This window comes from Hyaena hyaena, unplaced genomic scaffold (genome assembly GCF_003009895.1).
Source record: "Hyaena hyaena isolate Hyena2069 unplaced genomic scaffold, ASM300989v1 scaffold_412, whole genome shotgun sequence".
NCBI lineage: Eukaryota > Metazoa > Chordata > Mammalia > Carnivora > Hyaenidae > Hyaena > Hyaena hyaena.
This window is the reverse complement of record NW_024081043.1, coordinates 1,204,848-1,223,933: the sequence shown is the minus strand read 5'-3', so window position 1 is coordinate 1,223,933 and position 19,086 is coordinate 1,204,848. Positions and strand designations below refer to the sequence as shown.

The window sequence follows — 19,086 nt, the reverse complement described above, 5'->3', positions numbered from 1 at the left end:
TGCATCTGTAAAATGGGCACAACATTAGTATCCACTTCATAAAGTTGTTACGAGCTTATTAGCTGAAGTGCTTAGAACAGTGCCTAGCATTTAATAAACACTAAACAAATGATAGCTACTATGATAAGCATATTTTTTAAAAGCCTGATGCATTTTGAAACCTTTCTTCTGCTGACTAGTGAATTGTCCAGTTTTAGTTAGTTCTTTACCTAAAGAAAGTTATTGAATTGTCTGCTTCTTTTTTTGTATTCCCCATACTTGGAATATGCAACTATGATAACACCTGGAACACTTGATGTACACTTGTTTCACATGTTCATCTCCCCACGGCCCAAGCGTAGGGACCAGGTCTTATTCCACATAGCACACAGCACAGAGCTACAGGCAGGCAACATTAAGTGTTCGGTTCTGTTAACTACTCTAACATTAAAGTGAAAGTGTTCCGTGGCTCAAAAGTTTTCTCAGCCTTAACTCTGGGTGCTTAATAGGGCATACTTGTGCCGTATCGCCAGAAAACAGTATTTGAAAGTATCGTTTGAGAACATATTGATTTACACTACCCAATAAAATTGGACTAGAAAATTTAGTTCTTCGATGTTATAGTAGAATAATTTATGTTTTCATTGCATATTATGCTTATTTCCTCTCACATTCAAAATTTAATTAGAATTTAAATAATCAAAATTCAGTACATATTTGTAGAATACCTATCAAATCATAGTTATTTTAATCTCTCACTTGGTCTGAATATCTGGAATATGTCTGAAATGTTGGCAGGCAGTATATTCTAAATTATTTAAATATCTAAACATTAAGGCACTGTATTCCCCAAATTGGAAGCTTTGTGATATGATCTGATCTTGCTGGCATATTTTCCTTTGGCAAAGGACTAACACCAACAGAGTATATATAATTTCAAAATCAGATCTTTGATGAATGAATTTTAGCTGATACTCAAAACACAGATATTTACTGAGCACTGGTCAGGTGCAAGATTCTTAAACCTTAGAATATCTAGTCCAAAGATGACTTTTGTACAGATTCTGACCTCAAAGAACTTACAGGCTAGAGGGGAGAGCAAGTATATAAAAATACTTATTTTATTCTTGACCTTAATGGAAATTTTGAGAAATTGCTAGGGGTGCTTAGGGGAGATGATTATGGGGATCAATTACATGAAATCAAGGTGAATTGGGCCAGGGAGGCAACTCCTCCAGGGAGGAGTCAGTTAAAAGTCCTAGGTGTGTCGCTCAGTAGTTATAACATACACGTTTCCTGAGAGCAGAGTTGACATTGTCTTGTTGTCTTGTCCTAGGTACTCTCCTTTTTCTTCATTGGTCTGATGTCCATGATGATTCCCCTGTGTAGTGTCTTCGGGGCCCTCATTGCTGTCTGTCTCATCATGGGTCTCTTCGATGGATGCTTTATTTCCATTATGGCCCCCATTGCCTTTGAGTTAGTTGGTGCCCAGGACGTTTCTCAAGCAATTGGATTTCTACTTGGATTCATGTCTGTACCCATGACTGTGGGCCCACCTATTGCAGGTAAGCATGATGATTCTCCAGTAGTTACATGTAAAATATATTATGATTTATTGGTTACTGGTCATTGCTTTTGTGTGTACCTTATTGATAACATTTTTAATAAGACCGGCTGTAAATGGCATGTTGAAAAAGTCTGCCAAGGAGTCTCTTATCCTTACTGATAATCTAACACACTCAGTAAAACATGTAATTGCAAGCTTCTGGGCTTTAAGCTTTCACAATTCCTATATTTCACTTAGTATGTATTTTGGAGAAATTGGAACATAGTTTCTTTTAAAAAAGAGATGAAGATGCTAAAAGATATCTAAAGAGGTATGCTTTGAAAGGTAAGAGATCATATCCACCCCCCCCCAAATAATTAATGAAAAATAACATTTAGTGCAAACAACTCAAATGTCCATCAGTAGATGAGTGGATAAACAAAATGTGGTGCAGCCATACAACGGGACATGACTTGGCCATACAAAGGAATGAAGTATTGTACCCGTACATGCTCCCATATGGTGAGCCTTGAGAACATTGTGCTAAGTGAAAAAAGCCAGATACAAAAGGTGACATACTGTATGATTTTATTGATATGAAATATCCAGAATGGGAAAATCCATAGAGGCAGAGAACGGTCTGATGGTTTCCAGGGGCTAGAGGGACAGGGATTGGGGAATACCTGTTTAATGGGTATGGCATTCCCTTCTGGCATGATAAAAATATTTGGGGACTAGATGGAGGTGGTGATTATACAACACTGTGAATGTGGTAAGAGCCACAGAAATGGTTAATTTAATCTTAATGTTATGACACATTTCACCTTGAGAAATCTTCTGAATAGTATAAAGGTGCCTCATGTTCAATATTACTGGGTGCCAGTTGAATTATTAGATAGCAATTTGATAAAATCAGGATAAAATTCAAATGTATGTATTATCCTCTGTGATTGGCATGTAAGGGGCTCAGTGAAAGTTCATTCTCATGTCCAGAACCGCACATATCTAGCAATTTTTCCAACTGGGAACCTAGACATGAATCAGGCGAGCAGAGTCACTGAAGGTCACAGTCTCCCTGTAGGAGAACCCTCCAGCCCTTCTTTGCCTGCCCACAGGTAATAGACTGTTCACGCTATTTTCACACCTTACAAACTTAGGTTTCTAGGACTTCCAAGTCAAAAGCAGATTAGAAGCAGCACTTTGGTAGGAATGGTGTTTGCAACTAGAAATAACTGATAACAGAGCAAGAACAAGGAGATGACCAGAAACGTCCAATGTTGGCAGCACTGCACACGGCTACTGGCAGCAGCAAGCTCCTGGCTCCCGGCAGGTTCTCACGGATCACAGTATTACAGGCCAGACATGAGAACTAGCGTTCATCGGTAAGGAGGTGTCAGCATATGCAGAATATTCTGATTCAGAAGATAGGAGAATTGCAGTTTTAGGTTTCTATCTAGAATATATGCACACTTAATGTGTCAGAATTGACAGATTCTCAGCTATTTAGAAAGGTCAGATACTCAAGATAGTGTGTTCCCTGGACATTTCCGATAACTGAGGTTTTATAGTACAAGTTACAGAAAGTTAAAAAAACGCTAAGATAGGGGCACCTGGGCGACTCAGTCAATTAAGTGTCCGACTCTTGGTTTTGGCTTGGGTCATGGTCTCACAGTTCGTGGGTCTGAGCCCCACACTGAGTTTTGCACTGCCATTATGGAGCCTGCTTGGTGTTCTCTCCCTCTGTCCCTCCCCTGCTCACTCTCTCTTGAAAATAAACAAACAAACAAACAAAAAAACCCACTAAGATAACTTAAAATCTGGATTTTGTGGGGTGTCTGGCTGGCTCAGTTGGTAGAACATGTAACTCTTGATCTCAGGGTTGTAAGTTCCAGCCCCATGTTGGGTGTAAAGATTACTTAAATAAAAAAAATTTTTTTTAATCTGGATTTTTTTAGAGAAATTAGAAATAAGGAGTATTTGAAATAACAGTTTTCAGAAGCAGAGCCCAAGGATACATTAAAGTGCAAACATATATTCTTATGTTTTACTCCCACGTGCTGACAAATGTATTTCACAGTCTTTTTCATCCTCTTAGATCTATAATTTTTTTTTTAAAGTTTTTTTTTTTTTTTTTTTTTTTTTTGTGAGAGAGAGAGACAGCATGAGCAGGGGAGGGTCAGAGAGAGAGGGAGTCACAGACTGAAACAGGCTCCAGGCTCTGAGCTGGCAGTCAGCACAGAGTCCGATGCGGGGCTCGAACCCACGAACCGCGAGATCATGACCTAAGCGAAAGTCGGACGCTTAACCAACTAAGCCACCCAGGCGCCCCTAGATCTATAATTTTTTTATGATTTCAGATTATAATTTTAAATACAGTTTCATGTTATTCCATAAAGAAATAGGCCCAAGAAAGGTTTGAAATGTAGGCATTGTAGGGTATGTGTGCATGGGAGAACTTTCAGCTTGGTGGTCTATCCACTTTCCCCTTAAATAAGAACCGTTACACCATGGGTCAGAATACCCATCAAATGGCCTTTGAGTGGTTTTGAGAAAGCCAAAGCTTGGCTGCAAATATTTTTTTCCATGTAATATCTTGGTATGAAAACCCATGGGCCTGTAGTCTGTGACAAGATCAAAGATCTTTTCCTCCTATCCGCAAAGATTTATACCTCAGACCCATTTCCTAGGAAATGTCTGATATTTGAGATGGTTGAACTAGTTCTGCTGAGATGAAGTTATTAGCTTAGAAGAGTAGGCTGTCAGTGTGACTGATCTGAGACCACTAAGAGCCACATTTGTTCTCGCTTGGTGACAGTTTTTTCCCTTCTCAGGGTTACTTCGTGACAAGCTGGGCTCCTATGATGTGGCATTCTACCTCGCGGGAATCCCTCCCCTTATTGGAGGTGCTGTCCTTTGTTTTATCCCATGGATCCACAGTAAGAAGCAAAGAAAGATTGATAAAACCACTGGAGGAGAAAAGATGGAGAAAATGTTGGAGAACCAGAACTCTCTGCTGTCAAGCTCACCTGGAATCTTTAAGAAAGAATCTGACTCTGTTATTTAATGTCTTTCTTACATACCTCCACCAGACTGGACTTGCTTTTGGAAGTTCAAGCAAGTTTTCCTTTTATATGAATTGCAAATTTCTTATTTTTTTAATTACATCCTAAGAATAGCACAATAATGGGAAATAGAACCCTTATTACTACAAGAACCATTTCTGCCACTAAATAGCTAGCTGTTTGATATTTCCATGAGTTTGGGGGCAGAGACTGGTATATGAAAACATGTCTGAAAGTCAAATACTGAGAGAATTGAGGCTATCTCAGTAAAAAGCAACTTTGGAAACTGTGAATGCTAATAAGCTTATTCAGATATTTAAAAATACCTCGGGGCACCTGGGTGGCTCAGTCGATTGAGCGTCCGACTTTGGCTCAGGTCATGATCTCACCATTTGTGGGTTTGAGTCCCGCATTGGGCTCTGTGTTAACAGCTCAGAGCCTGGAGCCTGCTTCGGATTCTGTGTCTCCCTCTCTCTCTGCCCCTCCCCTGCTCGCATTCTCTCTCCCTCTCTCTCTCCTCCCTCTCTCTCTCCCTCTCTCTCTCTCTCTCTCTCTCTCTCAAAATAAAGAAATGTTAAAAAAAATTTTTTAAAAATAAAAATACCTCAAGCTATACTGAAAGGGTTGCAGTTTGGTTAGGACTGGAAGTAATGTTTATTGTCTCACATGGTGTTTTTAGTTCTGGTATCTCCGTTTTAATTTCTTCTGATGTTTGGAAACATTTTACATTTAAGCCTGGATTCTAGATGATGTCACACCTACCTAAACCTCAAGTCTGTGTTAATACTGCTTGCCTGCTGTTAAATAAGATATGAAATTAAGTTGTTATGACTTGCTCTAGTGTCAAGGGAATTTCTTGGTGCTGATGGTGACACTGTGTTCAGATTCAGTATATATGAGATGAAAAGGATCCTGTTCATCAGGGCAGAGCACTTCAGATATCAGGCATTTCTTCTACTTTTTGTTCCCTTTTGGTTTGCAGTGTGTTTTACTCAAGTAGCCAGAAACACCCCAAATTTCTGAAATTGTTTAAATTTTAACAATAAAGTAAACTAGAATGAATGAAACAGATTCTGCAATTTTAACGTAGAATTTTTCTGACTTCTGAATTTGTTGGCACGAGACTTGACATTTCAGCAGTCTTACCGAGCATGTTATCAGTTTCAGGTGCAAATGGAGAAAAATTTTTTTAATCATGCAGAAGATATTTCTGATGGAAATAATAGCTCAAATTGGTTTATAAATTTAATGGGTCTTGAAAGGTTAAAAGCACTTATAAAGAGAAACAGCTTCTGTATTTCCAGAACTTTGCACTCATCAGTAGTTATCCTAGCACACTCCCCGTTAACATTCCCAGTGTTTTTTCTATTTATACAAAGACACTGGTATGAGAGCTATTAAAATTCTAAGGACCTAAAATTAAAACCAAAGTCATGCCATGACCTATACTCATCTACAAAAGAACAGGGACAATTTCCTTATTCTGAAACTATACTTTAGTAGTACACCTTTCTTATGTCTCTGAAAATTAATAATATGCAAAGAATATTAAATCCTAAGTATAATGTGTATTAGAGCTTCCTCAAATGTAGCTTGTTCAGTTGGGGAGAATGCTGTCTTTTTCTAAAGCATTCCAGGATCCATATGTTTCTAACTTCTCTGGATGGAGAGAAACTTAATCTATGATCTCCCTGCTTCTCTTTTTTCTTTTTTTTTTTTTTTTAACAAATAGTTTATTGTCAAGTTGGTTTCCATATAACACCCGGTGCTCATCCCCACAAGTGCCCTCCTCCATGCCCATCACCCCCCTCCCCCCCCACACCCATCAGTCCTCAGTTTGTTCTCAGCATTCAAGAGTCTCTCATGGTTTGCCTGTCTCCCTTTCCCCCACCATTTCCCCCCTTCTTCTCCCCCATGGTCCTCAGTTAAGTTCCTCCTATACGTGCAAACATATGATATTTGTCCTTCTCTGCCTGACTTATTTCGCTCAGCATAACATCCTCAAGGTCCATCCATGTTGCTACACATGGCCAGATTTCATTGTTTCTCATTGCCATGTAGTATTCCATGGTATAGATAAACCACATCTTCTTGATCCATTCGTCCGTTGATGGACACTTAGGATCTCCCTGCTTTTCTTTTCAGCTTCTATTGTTTCTTTGTCTCTAGCTGAGCATATAGATACCTGAAGAGCAAATGAATGGGTAGTGGTTAATGGAGGTGGGGCAGGGCACACAGGGGGCTGGAGGGAAACAAGGCAGTTAATTAAACAGCTAGCAGACCCAAAAGTTCAAAGTAGGAATGCTGAGTGCGGATTTTTTTTAAATAGGATTTTAAATGATTTTTGATTGTGAAGACATCATTTAGCATGTAATTTCCTATATATGAAACTTGTGTAATTTGGTTTTTTGAAGGTTCTGTTGCTTAAAAGAACAACTATATTTTGACCATGCTGCCCTTTCATATTCTTATGTTAAAGCTTTTAGAAAATGACTTAGAAATGATAATGTAAGATATTATTGGATTCTTCATTTATTCATGCCCAGTTATATAAAACATACAATAAGACCAATCACCAAACTTGCCATTATAAAAACAAATTTTTATAGTTTAGCATAGACTCCTAAGACTGCCCCCACCCCCACTTTACAGAAAGAATTCTAAAAGAGAAAATTTACTCTGTAAAGACCTCCATAATCTTTTCCCTTTCAAAATTTGGCTGATTTTAGAAAGAAAAAAAAAGGAATAATCTCACTTGCTCTTGCTTGGTTAATTTCCATAATAAAAGAGTAAAGTGACTTAAGCATTAATAGTATTTAGTATAGTATTTAGATCTCAGAATATTTTGTGTACAGTATTAATATAGGCAGCTTTCAGTCTAATGGAATGAATTAAACGGGATCTCTGATACTGAAACAGCTCCACTATATAAGAGACTGTTAGGGGGAGGTCTGTGCTATAATAATATAAAGTTAAAAAGCATAAACGATGTTCAATTCTATAAGATTCATATTTCATATTGTTGGGCACAAAAAGTTCTAGAAGTCTGAAGCTCAAAGATGAAAATGAAAAATACTAATATTCATAAGGATTTGCGTTTTAGACAAGAAATAGTACCCTAATCTTTCAAAGTAAATCCTTTCTAATTTCTGAACAGCATGTTACTATTGCAATAAAGTGACTCGATGGGCCTAAATTTTTTGGTTCAATTCAGATACTTTTTTGAGAGGAAAAGAACAGAGTCAGAATTCTGATTTCTAGCTTATCATCCTAGTTCTGATAAAAATCAGCAAATTCTCAAATTCAAACTGTATTTGAGGCCAACAACATAAGGGGGCAATTATTCCTCTTTACAGAGACTCTGGATCCGACACTGTTGCCCATGGATCTTCCAGAAACATTTTAGTTAAATTTTACTACAGTAGATATTGGTAGGATTCACCCATTTCAGTAGTATTAAACCACCCCGATTGATATTTCATTCAAAATTTATAAGTTTCTTTGACCCCAGTTGCAATCCTTAGTCTGCAGTCCTCCCATAAGACTGGATTGCACTGTGCTTGCATTAAGCTTCAAATCCTATTCATAAATAGAAATGAGACTTCATTTGTACTTCCTAATCCATCATATCTGTTTATACATGTTTGGAGAAGATCCCATCCCAAGAATGGAGAAAACCTTAACTCTGTTACCTTCAACTTTCCATACTTTTAAAGTAAATGCACACCTAACTGTAAAGTAAACATAGGTTTGTTTTTACTTCTGGTAATTCTAATCCTTTCAATTGCATTTAAGAATAATTTAATCCAGCGTGAGTAGCATGAGGGGACTTCCTGGCCTTGCACTTTCCCACCCCCTTTTCTTTTTTTGATGTTTATCCATTTTTGAGGTGGGGGGACAGAGACTTTGAAGCGAGCTGCCTGCTGACCAGCACAGAGCCTAACGTGGGACTCCAACCCACAGAACTCTAGATCATGACCTGAGCCGAAGTCGGACGCTTAACCGACTTAGTCACCCAGGCACCCCTCCCCCCGCCTTCCCCCAACCCTTGCCTTCTTAGGCCTCTTTTGCTTACTCTTTTATCTGTATCCTTATCATTCTTTCCCCCTTTACTTCCCTCTGTCTCTCAAAAACCTGCTCAAGAGTCCGTTGACATCCTGGCTTAGCTCCACTGGCTGCTCAGCTGCACTACTTACTGGTCCCTATGGCTTCAGAGGATGGAATCCCATCCCATTTCATGTCACCTTTCACCTGGTGAACAGCCTTCTCTCAGCCTTCAACTCAGAGTTCTGTTGGTCTACACTGAAAACACTATTTGTGATTAAAATTTGGGGAGGAAGTGATATGTGTTATATACTTGGCATCTTTTGTGCTAATATATAAAACTTTATTTAAATGTTTAAAGCTTTCAAAGAAAAGACCGTCAAGGTCTTAAATATTTTCAGAGAGCATAATTTTTTACTTTGATTTCATATTCCATTGAGAGCACATCACGGAAGATGCTGTGGGATGGGGTGGCCTCTCAGATGCTGCTCCTAACAAATCTGCCACAGGCTGTGTTATACTTTATGGTAAATGTGTTAAATCCCAGAGTCCACTTGTAGAGGTACAAGTGGAAAGGATAAGTTAATTAGCTCTAATTTTAAAAATATATAAACAGGGATGCCTGGGTGGTTTAGTCACCTAAGCATCCACTTCTTGGTTTCAGCCCAGGTCATGATCTTTCAGTTCATAGGATCGAGCCCAGCATCAAGTTCTGTGCTGACAGTGCAGAGCCTGCTTGGGATTCTCTCTCGCCCTCTCTCTCTTCCTGTCTCCCGCCTCACCCTGCCCCCCACTTCTCAAAATAAATAAACTTTGAAAAAATATGCAAACAATCAGGGTTGCCTGGGTGGCTCAGTCGGTTAAATGTCCAACTTTGGCTCAGATCATGATCTCTCAGTTTGTGAGTTCGAGCCCTGCTTTGGGCTCTGTGCTGACAGCTTAGAGCCTGGAGCCTGCTTTGGATTCTGGGTCTCTTTCTCTCCCTCCCCCCACTCCTGCACTCTCTCTCTCTCACTCTCTCAAAATGAAAACATTAAAAAAACCTTTTAAAATATGTAAACAACTTAAGTTTTAGACTCCTTAGGAAATTTCTAACTAAAAATTTCATTGTTGTTGCCATAAACATTAAGGAGCAATTTTTGCATTAGGCTAAAAATTGTTGCTTTTTCCAATGTGTGAAAAGGAGAAGGAAGTAAACAGTATTTTACATTTATATTCTTAAAAATATTTTTTTTAATTTTTATTTCTTTTGTGAGAGAGAAAGAGAGAGAACACAAGCAGGGGAGGGGCAGAGAGAGAGGAGAGAGAGAATCCCAACTAGGCTCTACACTGTCAGCATGGAGCCTCCTGTGGGGCTTGAACCCATGAATTGTGAGATCATGACGTGAGCCGAAATCAAGAGTTGGACACTTAACCGACTGAGCCACCCAGGAGCCCCATACATTTATATTCTTTACTTTGAATAACAAGTGGTATCTTGGCTAAGAGAAAAATGTACCATCCATCATAGTTTAATTAACTCTTAAAAACAAAACTTTGCCTTGTTATTAAAACAGAACAAGTTGGCCGCGTGTAACGGTGACGTGGTAACGTGGAATAGAAACACAGGCTACAAGGAAGGCTTACTACCCGACTGACACTTGTTAATTCTGATCATTTTATACTAACTGATTTTTGTGGATACTTGGGTGTAAAGGAACGAAAAGGACCGTCTAGAGCTGAGTTTGAGACTGGTTCACGGGGCAAAGGATACGAAGGAGGAGAGCAACCACAGACAGCGCCTGGGCTCACTAGAATTTTATAGTCACAGCCATTTTTAACCAGTTGATTTGTTGTCAAACACTAATGCTTTGGTTTATAAATACACTACAGAGCGATAGGTTACAATCTCAAAAATAAAGGGCCAGATGCCCAGAGCTAAATGTGAAACCTGCATACAACTTGGAACCACAGTTACGGAACTTACATAAATGGGGACTTGATCAGATGACTTTGGATGACTCCTGAGACAGTAAAGTAAATAAAGACCCATAAAACAATTTATGTCACATCTTTGAATCACTCAAAGAAACCTTTAAACCTGGGACATAGTTTACTTAGCGTGTCCTTTTTAAAATGATCAGTTTTTAAATAGTAAACAGTAATTATCTAGACCCCTATACACTCAAGGGAATCTCCCATAGTACTATCTTCTTTGACAGATACAATATAGGAGGCTACCTCCTTTACGAAACAGAAGATTGCAGTTTTTTGTTAGCATGTTAGAAGGACATTGGGAATGAAATAAAACCTTTCTAAGTACTTGATCCTGACGGTCCACCTACCTCAGCTTTCAGGGTCCAACTAAAAAGCCCAGCTTAATCAATTCTTGTTTAATCAGAAGGGAGTTAGTGGTGATTCTAAGATGGAAAGGCAAGGGAGTCCAAGTAGTAAAGGGGGCCACAATATTGGTAACATTTCTTAAGTGCTTTACGCTGACCAGTGGCAATAAGAGGAACAAAAAAAAGGAATATTAACTAATGTGGCCTGTGGATAATCTGAAACTGGAAAACTGGAGAAATTTACAATTGCATAATAATGAACACTTACTAAAACGCTTCACTAGTAGCTTTTCAAGTTATAGTGGCAGCTTGATGATGAAGTCTTGTTTTCATCTGTGTTTTCTCTGGCAGGAAAATGGATGATTACTGACAATAGATTATATGCTTGTGCCTTAACCTTACAGCTTACATGTTAAACTCCTGTCAGAGACACCCCTTTCCTAGTGGAACAGGGACCATGGCAATGAACTTTTCTCTCGCTGGAGTTTTAAAAAAATGCTGTTGTTGTGTGTGGCAGCAGTGCAGGAGTTAACCTCCAAGTTCCCAGTCTAATTAAAGACGTTTCTAGCCTTTCAGTAAGCATGTTGTAAGAAAAGTATTTTGGAGTTGAATGTCACTAACCATGCATGTGGCAGGAACTCAATATAAAATAACATTTGGAAATCTAAGTCTGTGATACTATTTTGGAGTCTCTGATGTATCACTTTTATTCTTTACCAGGTAATACTTTTCAGTATCTGTCCATAGTAGGAGAGTCAATTTCTTAAATATCTTAAGTGGGGGTAAACACACAAACATTTCTCTTATGATCTTCTCTAAATGTAGTCTTCTAGAGTATGTTCTAATATTGCTAGAATGTTAATGGGTCAAAGTATCTTTCATAATTCATTCTATTTTGGAATAGTACTTCAGGGACTGAGGGTTTCACGAGTGCTATTTTTTGATCTTATACAATGAACAGACTATATATTTGGTGCCTTTTTTGTCTACCAAAGAAAGATTAGGTCAAAACTGGTGCTAAACTTCATGTTCCTTTCAAAATGATTTTTTCTTTTTAACTATCACACAGTAGGAGAGGTATAGATCTAGCAGTATTATGCATGTTGTATTTTGTATATACATCTAAAAAAAAAAATCTCACCTAAAAACCAATAGCTACTTAGAGGTATATAATTTTTGTTAACACGTAAGGCTGCCAAGTATGGTCTGAAATAATCACCAAATGAAAACATAATAATGAATATAGCTCCCCAAGGTAATAACTTTAAGGAAAAGGTCCCATACAATACTATATGTCAATTATATCTCAATTAAAAAATAAAGTCCCTTGTCAATGTTTCTAGCACAAAATTACCTCTTCAAAGTATTCTGTAACTCAGAGGGCGTAGAAACATTTTTATGTATATTATATTGTATATATATTTACGTATGTACAGAACAGCTTTCTAATGAGTTTATTTAAAAAGATACTTTAAGCCATTTTTCCGGCTAAAATTAGAGTTTGGGGAGTCATCAATCTCAAAACTTGGATAATGAGTTACATTAAAAAAAAATCTCACCGAAAGTATCATTGTTCATCTTTCAGATTTAACATAAAGAATTACGTGAGTAAGGGCCACATCTGGGTGTCAGCAAACCTCAGACCTAGGATTTATTTACTAATGGTTCTCAGCGTTCATGGTTGTAGCCAATTATATGACACCCACCGAAAATTCCACATGGATCTCCGAGTCTTAATGTCTTGCAAGTAGGATTTAGATGAAGTGAGAACAACAGGTTTTTATTTAATCCTGCTGACTTTCGTAGACTGCCTTAACTATGAGGGCCTTATAAATGTAAATTAGGAAAATGATAGGCTATAGAAAATTAGGAAGACCATACTAGAGTCTGCTAACTAATGATAATGCCTTTCTACTGTTCACCTGAGTTACATGTGGAAGGGAGAATGGGGGCTTGTTCATCAGAAGTCACTGCACAGTGAGATTAAATATCCCTTTACTAACCTGACGTAATGTAACTTACTGTGGTTGGAGAACTGTACGTTTTGCAGAGGCACTGCGCAATGCTTGATAAAGTTGCATTTTGTCAGTTCATTCTCCTATCGGTTTACTTTAGCCTGAAAGTTAGAGCCACAACAAACAGAACCCTGCAGTATTAAGACAGAGCTTGGATATTTTAAGTATCTCCTCATATAATGTGACCTTTTTCATGTCCACTTATTTTCATGTTTATCTAAAAAAGTAATTTTTAAATTATTTGCATATTTTCAAGGTTAGAAAAACATGCCATATCTTAGACATCGAAACCAAATTATTCCAAGTGCCCACTGTCCCCAGCCGCGTGTCTGCTTCTCTGCCTACACAGGACGCCATTTTGGCACAGTAGTTGTTTACGTATAGGTCACTATGTGAAGCGATTATGCTGGATTTGATCAGTATGCAGTATTTTAGTACCTGCCTTTAAAAAATGTTTTTTCTTTTGCAAGAGTAATTTATAATTGATTTTTTTGTAATGTGCAATTTCATATAGATAACCAAATCCTTTTTAATGAAAACAGCTTTGTAATCATTTGGAGAATAAAATCATTCACTGTGGAACAATGTGATAGTCTCAGTAAATACAATAAAAAATTTCTAGCAAATTTCTCTGAGGCTTTTTGATTATACTTCTGGAATTCCCTGGGGAGATGAGGGAAGGAACAATTACAGAGGTGAAGGAAACTGTGTTGAATAAAAGAAAAATAAGCCGTGTGCTTTTTAAGCTGTGTACATGTTTTCCAAGTGTGTTTAAGTATTGTTATCTCTCCTGGGCCAGCGACACAGAGAGAAATGATCCCAAAGCACTGGCTCTTTTTTTGCCATTTGAATTGCATTACCGTTTTTACTTAAACTGATGCAACCTATTACATTCCGCTGGTACCTGGCACCTCTGCCTCACTGACAGTTTCAAGGGATGATCAAGAACAGGCTGGAATTTTGGCGGAGACCCACGGAGAGAAAAACTGACTCTGCAGTCAGAGGATATTTATTATTTGACGTTCCCTAACTATGAAGCAAATCATTATTTACATTTCATGGTGCTAAAGAGAATGTATACATTAAACTTGAGAATATGGGATCTGTGATACATCATTTACTCCAATAATTATGTACCTGCCTGCGCATAGGTGCCAGAATGTGCAGGCCCTCGGAAGCCTTTTGAGAGAACCCGGAGAGAATGGGTATGACAGACTGTTACTGGTCCTAAGTAGGATAAAATTCACTCTCCTGGGAAAAGAATCTTTACAGAAAAAAATTTCTAATTTTTCTAGAGGCAGAGTTCAAACCAAATAATTACTATATCAGCTTGGGCTAGAAAGTTCTCAGATGTCCTGCTAATAAATCTAAAACTTTATATTTTTTAAATTTTTAAAATATTTTTTTTTTTATTTTTTGAAACAGAGAGAGACAGAGCATGGAGTGGGGGACGGGCAGAGAGAGAGACACACACACAAAATCTGAAACAGGCTCCAGGCTTTGAGCTGCCTTCAGAGAACCCGATGTAGGGCTCGAACCCACGAACCGCAAGATCATGACCTGAGCCGACGTTGGACACTTAAGGGACTGAGCCACCCAGGTGCCCCTAAACCTAAAACTCTTTAGATTGAAGAGTTCTTTTTAAATTCTGAGTCACCAGTGTCTTCTTGAACCCTTCCAGGGATAGGAAGCTCACCACCCCTACCCCAAATGGTGGTCTCCTCCATAGCTGGGCCCTTTGCTTCCCACACTCACCCCATTCAGGCTAATCACCTGTCCCTGTCCCCTAGTCCCAGCCTAACCACCTCTCTGGCCACGCTTGTACTTCTGTCAGTGATTCCAGCAAACGGGTGCTATTTATTGGGAACAACTTTATTTCCACCCACACCCAACAGCAGCACTTGAAACCTTGTCATCTCTGGAAATGGCTTCATCTTTGAAGATTTTGTTTGTTTGTTCTTAATATTCGTTTATTTTTGAGAGAGAGAGAGAGAGAGAGAACAAGCAGGGGAGGGGAAGAGAGAGAGGCAGATAGAGGATCCAAAGCAGGCTCCGTGCTGACAGCAAAGACCCCGATGCGGGGCTTGAACTCACGAACCATGAGATCATGACCTGAGCCAAAGTGAGATGCTTAACCAACTGAGCTACCCAGGCGCCCCAAGTCTTTTTTTTTTTTTTTTTTAAGTTTATTTATTTTGAGAGAGAGACAGAGAAGGGGAGAGAGAGAGAATCCCAAGCAGGCTCCATATTGTCGGCATGGAGCCCAATGTGGGGCTCGAACTCCTGAACTGCGAGATCATAACCTGAGCCAAAAATCAAGAGTTGGATACTCAACCGACTGAGCTACCCAGGCGCCCTTCATCTTTGAAATCTCATATATCAACATCCCTCTCTCATAATGACTTAGTATCATGTTGTCCCCTCTTTCACACTTCTATTTGGCCTGCTCTTCAACTGTGAGCTCATCTTCCCGTTGACTCCACTCCCTCCCAATCCCCACTCACTCTCAATCTACCAGATTGGAACCAATCTGTTCCATTTATTCCCTGCCCTTACTCCTGGGATCCAAAATCATCAAACAGCTCTCTGGATATTCAGCTCACTCGTTTCCCCTACATCCCCCACCCCTCAAATCAAACACCTCTAGCTTCCCCAACTGTCTTGTATCAATTCTTCCCCCTCTACTGGATCATTTCCATCCATATTACATACATGATATTATTTCTCCCATCTTGAGGGCAAAAAGACTTCTTTAAAAACCCGTGTGCCCCCTGCAGCTACTGTCTCATCTCTTTCCATCCATTTAGAACAGGCCAAAAAGAAAGAAAGATCAAAAAACAAAACTTTGAAGAAATTTCTACTCACCCTCTTTGATTTTATCTCTTATGCTCTTTTGGGTTCTCTCCATTAGGATTTTGCCCGTACCACTCCATTGAAACTGCCTTCTCAAGGTTACCAGTGATCACCATGTCACTAAATAAAATCGTCATTTTTCAGTCATTTTATTTGAATGATTAGCGACACTCAGTACAGTGGGATTCATTTCCTGATCCCTGAATCGGGCTTCCAGTGCGACACATGTACCTGGTTTTCCTCTCTTTCTAGCCACTCCTTCCCAGTCTCCTTGCTGGCTCAGTCTCCTAGCTCTAAGCACTGGAGCACATCGTAGCTTAGTTTTGGAACCGCTTCTCTATTCTACCTACACTCTCTCCCTAGGTGACCACCCTGGCTCATGACTTACTACTTAGATGCTGATGGAGCACCTACCTCGTCACCCTTGAACTCCAGACCCTTAGCCAACCTAACACCTCTAATCGGATGACTAAAAAGAATCTCCTAATTTGACATACTCCAAACTAAACTCCTGACATTTTCCCCAAATTTGCTTCTTTTGTAGCTCTCCTCATTCCACTAAATGGCAACTTTATTTTTCTGGTTATGCAGACCAAAAACTTTGGAGTTATCCTCACCCCTCTCATTCTCACACCCACTTCTGGTCTGCCAGCAAGTCCGAGCAGCCTTATTTCCAGAACACATCCAGGGTCAGCACTTCTCACGAGTGCCACCTGCTTCCATGCCGAGCCACGCCATCATGAGCTCTTTCGTCCTTTGTTCCCATCCCTTGCCTCTCCTCTGTCTATTCTCTAGACAACAGCCAGCACGACCCAGTCAAAAGGTGTCAGGTGAAGTCAGTCCTCTGCTCAGAATCTTCCCGTGGCTCCCTATCTCTCTCAGCAAAAGCCAAAGTCCTTGCCTTCACCGGCGAAGATCTACATGTTCTGGCACCTGTTATGTCTCTGACTGCATCTCCTGCTGTCTCCTCCTGAACCACCTGCCTCCTTCCACTGCTGGCCTTGCACTGGCGTCCCTTCCCAGGTGCTCTTCCCCTGGCTGGACTGTTCCTTCCAACTGCATTGTTCTGTCATGTACTTCAGGTCCTTACTGAAAAGCCTTCTCTGTGAGGCCTTCCCTAACTATTTAAAATTTAATCTCTCTCCCCCCTCCCCACCTCCTGGGGGCTCCTGGGTGGCTCAGGTGGTTAAGCATCAGACTTTGGCTCAGGTTGTGACCTTGAAGTCTGTGAGTTCGGGCCTGGCCTCGGACTCAGTGCTGACAGCTGGGAGCCTGGAGCCTGCTTCAGATTGTGTCTCCCTCTCTGCCCCTCCCCTGCTCGGGCTCTCTCTCTCTTTCTAAAATAAATAAATATTTAAACAAGTTTTTAAATTTAATCTCCTCTCCCTATCCTGCTTCCCAAGTGAATTTTTCTCTCCTTAGCTAGCACTTATCATTAGCAATTTATGTTTTATTTATCTTCTTTATCGTCTGGCTTTTATACTAAGCTGTAAGATCCACAAGGGTAAGGTTTTTGTCTATTGTTTTATCTCTGACACTTAGAAAAATGCCTGGTGGCGGTACCTGGCTGACCGAGTCGGCTGAGTGTCCAACTCTTGATTTTGGCTTAGATCAAGATCACAGGGTTGTGGGAGCAAGCCCCATGTCAGTCTCCACTCTGAGTGTGGAGCCTGCTTGGGATTCTCTCCCTCTCCCTCTCTCTTCCTCCCTCTGCCCCTCTCCCCCGCTCTCTCTAAAATAAAAATAAATACAATAAAAATAACATCTTTCAAAAAATTAAGACAATAAAAGAAAAATGCCTGGCATGGAGAAGGTGCTCAGTAATTATTTGTTGAATAAATGGTTTCCAAACTTGTCAACACTATAATATTGACTTTCTTCATCTTGGGAACATTTCCCTAGAGAACTCAGCCAGTGCAGCTGGAGTGAGTTGGCAAGATCAGGATCAGGACTGAGGACAGCTTGGCTGGCAAGGCTGCCCCAAGGCCAAGGAGAGGGCCCACACAGTCGGGAGACTGATTCCACATATGGGGCTTGAAGAGATAAGTGAATATATTGAAGTTTCCACTGTGGGAGAAGGGAAGTTAGGAAAGATGCTACAGTGACGGACTGGAACTGGGAAAATGCGGTACGAATAGGTGTATGTGCACACTTGCACCGGGGGCAGGGATACAGATGTGTCCGTACGTCTGTTTCCTAGCTCTGCCCCTCCAGGCCCCTCTAGAGGGCCTAGAAGCAATGATATTCTAGGAGCCATGAGTATACCTCCATATTCAACCTTGTCACAGCAGGGGCTCAGAGGTAGATAAGCGGCTAGAGAAGTCCCTGTATTTTAAATGTAAAATGCAACGCTAGCAAAATGGAGTTGCAGGGGACACTCAGGGAAATCCTATAATACCTTCTAATTTTATAGGAAGAGACAAGCTTGTTTTCAGACTTTAAACAAGAAGAAAATAAATACCCCTAATCCCTCATCCAGAGGTAATTAATTGCCTTTATCATTACAGAATGTATCCTTTACGACTGTATCTATGGAAATGTTTTTGCAAAAGTGAGGAAATACTAAACGTGCTATTTTTTGCAACATGTTTTTTTCACTTCGTTCTTGTAAATACCTTTTCACGTTGCATTCATTCTGGCTCTTGTTGTTGGTGACAAAAAAATGAAACCTGCTTTAAGCAAAAGAGTGAAAAGTTCAGGTGTCATCTGACATCAGATATGGTAGAATCTAGGATTGAATCATGCCATTGCTGAGTTTGAGACCCACAAGTGGTGTGGAGTTTACTTAAAAAAAAAAAAAAAAAACCCGGAATGCTGCTATGACTACTTTAATATAAATTTTCTTCTACATTTCTGATAATTTTCTTAAACTGAGTTTCCCAGAATGGGATTACTAAGGTAAGATGAATGAATGCTTACATTTTTTTATGCATATGCAGTTCTGAGGTTTTCAATCCAAAAATTTTTTTAAATGTTTATTTATTTTTGAGAGAGAGAGAGAGAGAGCATGATCAAGTGAGCTGGGGCAGGGCAGAGAGAGAGGGAGACACAGAATCAGAAGCAGGCTCCAGGCTCTGAGCTAGCTGTCAGCACAGAGCCCGATGCGGGGCTTGAACCCACCAACCGTGAGATCATGACCTGAGCCGAAGCTGGATGCTTAACTGATTGAGCCACCCAGGCGCCCCTGAGGTTTTCAGTCTAAATTAATGAATCCTAGACATGATGCAAATGTGTACGTTCTCATCACATGATTAAAAAAACAACAC

General features: G+C 39.8%; 1 protein-coding gene across 2 annotated transcripts in view; it reads left to right on the top strand.

Annotated features, from left to right (window-relative positions):
- Positions 1 to 4,970, top strand: part of SLC16A10 (solute carrier family 16 member 10) — a 116,199-nt gene extending 111,229 nt beyond the window's left edge. The window contains exons 5-7 of one of the 2 annotated variants that reach the window (XM_039252201.1): positions 1,316 to 1,544; positions 2,810 to 2,907; positions 4,357 to 4,445. In XM_039252201.1, the coding sequence (XP_039108132.1) occupies positions 1,316 to 1,544; positions 2,810 to 2,898 (318 nt within the window). In that variant the 3' untranslated portion in view covers positions 2,899 to 2,907; positions 4,357 to 4,445. Of the gene's footprint in view, positions 1 to 1,315; positions 1,545 to 2,809; positions 2,908 to 4,356 lie in introns of both variants that reach the window. The other variant, XM_039252200.1, reaches the window with a different exon arrangement.
- The last annotated feature ends 14,116 nt before the right edge of the window (positions 4,971 to 19,086 follow it).